General features: G+C 37.0%; 1 protein-coding gene across 1 annotated transcript in view; it reads right to left on the bottom strand.

Annotated features, from left to right (window-relative positions):
* Positions 1–286: 286 nt before the first annotated feature.
* Pdfr (Pigment-dispersing factor receptor) overlaps positions 287–6,680 on the bottom strand; it is a 70,062-nt gene continuing 63,668 nt past the window's right edge. The window contains exon 11 of the mRNA XM_065221218.1: positions 287–866. Within this exon, the coding sequence (XP_065077290.1) occupies positions 854–866 (13 nt within the window). The 3' untranslated portion in view covers positions 287–853. The remainder of the gene's footprint in view (positions 867–6,680) is intronic.

Genomic DNA, 6,680 nt, shown 5'->3' with positions numbered 1-6,680 from the left:
GTATAATGGACCAGTCTAGGGCTGAAAGTCTCTTTAATAAAGAAACAAACAAAAAAGGATGATGTATAAAAATCGGTATATTTTTTTAAGTTAAACAACCCAATTGTATACATTTATACGTAAATGGATGCATTTCCAACTCCAATTAGGTTTAATTCGTTAAACGCAGGTCTTTTTTTTTCTCGAACATTACTTTTACTGACATTTCATTTCGGCCTAAGGCTATTTTGGGCTTTCGGATTCGATAAATTATTATTTTCATAGTTTTGTTAATAAAATGCAATGGTTATGTAAAATTCGTTTAATCGGTCAGTGTCAAGTCGTTGATTTGTTATGTGCTGTCATTGCATAAATATACTGCATCTGCCATGAGGGTTCACTGTATCATTTGATGTGTATCCAATTCCAGTTTGCTCAAACTTCAGTACTTGGCTTTAGCTTCAATACACTGGTCTGGTAAATGTATGTACATCGAAGTCGACAATAAAGCACTATAAAGTTACTGCAATTAGCAGAGTCCAAAATTGTTGTGATTAATTCGATTCATTTTTATTCGCATTTCTAGGCTCTGCTATGTGATTGGCGATTCCTGTTATCCTTTTCTTTTAGTTTATAATCACGTTTGTTTAGTAGAAAAGCTATGCGACACGGTTAGATCTTCCCTCTACAACTTATAAAAATAACACTTCTCTTAAACACTAACAAATATAAATCCTTTGTTTGACATCACGGTTTTTGTTTGTTTGTTTCAATTGTTGCTTTGCGAAAGCTCGATGATGTGGTTTGTTTTAGTTAGAATTTTGTTTGGTACGATAAAGCTATGGATTAGTATGGGCCGCAACCAAAGCAGAGATCACACACTTGTCCTGGAAGAAAGAATTGTTAGTTTCTTTTTAAACAACTATTCGGCAACAATTATGAAGTTGACTGCCCATAAACGAAAATTTGGTCACTGTAGTTCAAACAAAGGTTTAGAAATATCTACGAATTATCCGGTCGCTATTTTATTGTGGCTTTTTAAAGCTTACTTCCTTGATCAAATTTCAACTCGTGTAGCAAGATTATGGTTGATTTGTGTTGTTTTACATACATCATTAATTAGTACCTGTTCCTTTTCAATGTGCTCTGTTCACATTTAAATCGGCCGTAATCCCGGGGAAATTGACCAAATTTTATTGAAAATATGGCATCGATATCATTGCATTTTGGGAATCATACTTTGTAAATTAGATCATCGATTCTCAACGGTTTCCCACCGCAAGATCAAGAAGTATTTGCCAAATTGGATGTTGGATCGTTACTTCTTTCATCAAACTGTGTATTGAAAATGTCCGCAAATGTATTTACGCGACTATGGTGATTCAAAGAGAATTGATCAATCAATGTATGTCTGTTTGCATAGTTGAGCGAGAAATGATTAACTTTTGCAACAATAATCAGGACCCTAAAGGGCGAACACGAAATTATTGCAACACCGAAAATGTCATGCCAATTTTCTTATAATGTTTAGAATCAAACCAAAATTTTAGGGTAGTTTTATACATATATTTACTTCAAAAATCAAAAGAAAAGTTAATCGATGGAGCCTTGAGTGTAAAATTGAACGCATTTTCGCTTGATGCCGTCCATCAAAGTCTTTACAGTGTCATCCGGTACCAGTTTCTCAGTTTTTTTTTTCCATTTTCTTTCATGTCCTTCTCGTCTTTGACTGTCTTCTTGCTCTTCCGAAGTTCCCGCTTCATTATTGCCCAGTACTGCTCCACCGGGCGCAGCTCCGGACAGTTTGGCGGATTCATGTCCTTTGGAACAAAATGGACAGAATTGGCCTCATACCACTCCAGGACACTTTTAGAATAGTGGCATGATGCCAAATCTGGCCAAAATAGCGGAGCTTCGTCGTGCTGCTGCAAGAACGGCAAAAGGCGCTTCTCGAGGCACTCAGATTTGTAGATCTCGCCATTTACTGTGCCCTTTGTCACGAAAGCCTCACTCCTCAGTCCGCAAGAGCAGATGGCCTGCCAAATGAGATATTTGGAGGCGAACTTCGACATTTTCTTCTTCTTAAATTTGTCGTCCACATCGAACTTGCTCTTGCCGGTGAAAAACTCCAACCCCGGAATTTGCTTAAAATCGGCTTTTATATACGTTTCGTCGTCCATCACACAGCAGCCATATTTTGTCAGCATCTTCTCGTAGAGCTTCCGTGCCCGAGTTTTAGCCGTCGATTGTTGCCGCTCATCGCGGTTTGGGAAGTTCTGTACCTTGTATGTATGTAGTCCAGCTTTCTTCTTTGCATTCTGGACGTAGCTCTGCGACATGCCGATCTTTTTAGCCAAATCACGGCTTGAGACGTTGGGATTTGCTTTAATCATCCGCTTCACCTTTCCCTCCGTCTTTTTGTTCTCCGGTCCCGGTTTTCTTCCAGCTCCTTTGGCGTGGTCCAACGTCAACCGCTCCTGGAACCGCTTCAACACTCTGGAGACGGTTGAATGGTGAATGTTCAACATTTTTCCCAACTGCCGGTGCGACAGGTCAGGAAATTCCAGGTGTTTGGAAAGAATTTGTTCTCTCAACTCGCGTTGGTTCACCTCCATTTTCGTTGAATCGAAAAACACGACTTCGAGTTTGACAGCATGTACACAATACACATCAATGAGAAAGTGTGCAAAAATTGGTTGATTTTTACCCAATGGTAAAAAAGTTATGCCCTGTTGAATGTGTCGCAATAATTTCGTGTTCGCCCTTTATTTAGAGCCATTCCGTATTGCTGTTAATCAACGTTATTGCTGTTTACTTGTTGCTCAACGAGTATGTGTGGAAATCGTCAAAATACTATACATTTCTCCAGAAAATCGCAAACTGATAGTGCAGTAATGTTGTGTGTGTGGATACAATCCATCGCCCACTGAACCGGCAGTGTTTTTATGGAAGAAACCTGTCTGCATCTATCCTGTAGGGAAGAGCGCTACTTCGTCGTAATCGCCCATTTCCGTTCTATCGAGCAGAAATCATCAATAATATCAATGATTTCACCATGCACAAAACAATAATACATTTGTTCCGATGCGTTAGTTCATTAGCTAAGACATAAATCCTATTAGAGCGCATTGTATGCATATTTACGCTCATTGTTCTCAAAACAAAACAAGCGCTCCTAGCGCATCCCCTTTTTCTCCGTTTATCCGTAGGACGAAGAAAATCTAATAGCGTTTCAATGCGTTTGGACGGAATTGAAACGCGTAGGACGAATTTAGAAGCAAGAAGCAGTGTTAGATTTTTAATAATATCTCAACATTGTTTAACTCTTTATCAAATCCAACGGTACTTACGGAAAGGTGGATAAATTTAGAAGTTATCTTAGATGAAAACATTCCATGTTTTGTTCAAACGCTTTCCAAAAAGCGTGGTAAAGTGCGGGATGTCCTTAGTATGACGGAAATTAGATCAAAAACCCTATCATAGGTTCAAACATTTTTAGCCCTGGAGATGAAAGGTGACAGCTCTATTGTACATCCAGTGACCCATTTCAAGAATGCCTGTTCCTACACGTACATTCTGAGGTTCTCCTTCATATATAATAAGCTCCGCATGAACACATCGATGTATCAATTGGATACATGTAATGCATTCACACTTCCAGAATAAAAAAAAACTTTTTTTTTATTCTGGAGCGTATTTAGTTGCAACACTTTGAAATTTATGTGAATAACACATTAAAATGTAAGTAATCTTAGCTGATCTGTTCAACGTCCAAGTATGCAAAAGGAAAACATCTGTCAAATAATTCATTCCAACATTTTCATTAAATTATGCACCGAATTTCCTTTCTACACGCAGAAAAAACACTGAGGCGTAAATTAACAAAATATTTTGTTGTTATTTAATACGACATTTCTATTTGTTTCAGTTCACTAAAAAGATTCAAATTAATGCAAAAGTTCATTTAAATCAAACCAATAAAATTGTTTAAAACTAAACAATTTTTAAGTGCACGTTTCAAACTGTCAGCCTGTATCGACATCGATGCTATCTAATTAAAAAGTTCCTCCTTATGGAAAAGCTGCCTTCAAACTTTGATTTTCAAAATTAATTTTTAGTTTTAAAAATAATCTCGATTAATAAAGTTTCTCGACAAGTAATCTATTAACTTGCATTTGAAATTTCAGCGCTGACGTGCGATAGGGCGAAATAAGGCTACACTGTTGATCATCGACAGATTCGTTCATTGGCACTGTATATATGCAGTATGTACTCCCCTCGGTACCCCCTGTGCCTCACCGAACTTCGAGGAACAGAATCTAGCCAACCTCAACCTACGTCTAGTTCCGGAGATTCAACAGAACCATCCTTTGTTGAAGCAGCATCGTCACCATCAGCAGCTCAGTGGCAGCCGAGGTAGCAGCAGAATCGCTTCAAAATTACCATCAACAAAAACAAATCGACATCATGGTGCACATCAAGGCACACAAGGACAACACGTTCTACAACTCATTCACGCAGCAAATGGTGCAACGGAATAGGCTAATTGGTAAATAAATAAATAAATAAATAAACAGTGGCTCAATAAATAACTTGTCTTAAACCAGAATTGAAAAATATTGGTTCATGTTTCAAAAAAGACTAGCTAACCTAACCTGGGGATTTAAATAAATTTGATTCTGAAACAATAAAAATTACGTTTCAAGACAACTAACAACGTTAATTGTTCTTTAAGGGTATTTAGGTAAGTTCAAATTCGTAATCTGCATTAGAAATGGAACCCAAACCCAAAATTTTATCAATTTTGGTACACTGGAACTATTTCAAATAAGAACGGTTACATTTGCAAAAATCACCCTATTATCGCCCCTCGGTGTCACTTTGTATGGGAGCGAGCTGTCAGCTTGTCAGTTTAGTGTCAAACAGTGAAGTTATTATTTTGCTTTAAATCTTGATTTAAAAATCGAGATGAAAGTGTGTGGGTTCGAAAAAAATATCGCTGTGCTCAGAAAATGAAGTTCTTTCAGATGATATATAAAAACCGATATATTTTTCAAAATTAAAGAACCCAATTACTTTAAATAATGCTTCAAGTTGATGCATTGTTTTGAATCAATAAAAACCGATGTTTCAGTCAATAAACATTGAAGTATTATTTCAACTAAATGTTTTGTTGAATTACTCCATCAATTTTATTGATCCATATTCAATTCAAAATTTTGTTAAAAATGAAACGAATTTTGTTTGGTTGAACTATGTTTTTTTCTGCGTGTACGCTCCTAGAAATTTAGTTAAAATCTATACAGAATCATCATAAAATCGTCGTCAGAATTCTCTTCAAAATTTCCGGATTTCGGATCTCTATGAAAAATTTCAGGATTCAGGATTTCCTCAGAACAACCATGGAATTCTCCTTAGGTTTCAACTGAAATTTGAAGATCTTCAGAACTACCTTGAAAACCAGAAGGAACGACACATTAGGATTTTCCCATTTTTACCTAAATCTCTGATAAAATTTTCACCGTGCCCAAAATTTCAACAAAATTCCAATCCATCCTACCTATTGGCGTTGACGGCACCGTCGAAAAATTGTCTCTTCTAGAAAAGATTGACAGTTTCTTATGGGATTTTTCGGTGGAGTTAAAGGATAGTGCAATGTCCGCCATGTTTCACGTACAGTCTGACGTTTGCTTATGGATTTTACTAAAGAGCCTGAATTTATAAAGAGACGACATCTTATCCATTTGACAGGTCTTCTGCTCGATTGGAATGACTTTTCCTATGACTTTGACAGACAATCGATTGTTCCAATTTTGACATGTCGCCCATGTCGCCTCTTTATAAATTTAGGCTCTTTAGATTTTACCATAGCAGTAAAGAGCTACAGAGTTGCCGTCAACGCCAATTCTTACTATTCTCAACTTATCCCTTCTGCATGCATGCAGTGCGAGGATAGAGCTGGAATTAGGGTGTAACAGCTTTTGTAAACAATGACTTCTCTCGTTGATTTCTAAGAATTCAAGGCACGCCTACACAAACCAACATATCCATCGGGTAGGGAAAGTCTTCCCTACTCGATGGTAATATCGATTTGCCATTATGATCAATCGACTGCTTTTAGGGCAACACTGCATCTTGCACTTATGATATAGTAGCCTGAATTTGTTGCCCAATTCAGTGTAAACATTTCAAAAGGGCATAATTGCGTTTGTAAACAATGGCTTTAGCCATCGAATTCTCACGAATTAAAGCTTACTCATGAAGATTAATGACACCAGCAGGTAGAGGAATGTTTAATTAACCAGCTAGCATTGTTAATTTGAAGGGATGGGCTTTTATTTGCGAGAAATCGATAGTTCAAGTCATTGTTTAAAAAAGCAATTATGCCCCTTTGACATGTTGGCACTGAATTCTTCCCACCAAGCACACCAATGTTGCCTGCTGAGCAGTTTATTGACCATTTCTGAAGAATATAATCTTCCTAATTAATTAATATTGCCGATTGCAGTGGAACGTCAAAATGCATACACAGCAAAAAAAAATGTAATATCGATCAACGTAATTCAAGCTGATGTATGAAATAATGATGTAATAGCAAAAAGCAGATACAATATTACATTAATGGATGTAATTTTGTTCGCAAAATCGATGTACATCGTACAATGTGATATTACACAACCGATGGATTGACCTGGTTGCAG

This window comes from Ochlerotatus camptorhynchus, unplaced genomic scaffold, assembly GCF_037179485.1.
Source record: "Ochlerotatus camptorhynchus isolate MF236.1 unplaced genomic scaffold, CSIRO-AGI_Acam_v1.1 ptg000140l, whole genome shotgun sequence".
Taxonomy (NCBI): Eukaryota; Metazoa; Arthropoda; class Insecta; order Diptera; family Culicidae; genus Ochlerotatus; species Ochlerotatus camptorhynchus.
Note: the sequence above shows the minus strand (reverse complement) of the source record. Positions and strands in the feature narration are given on the sequence as shown.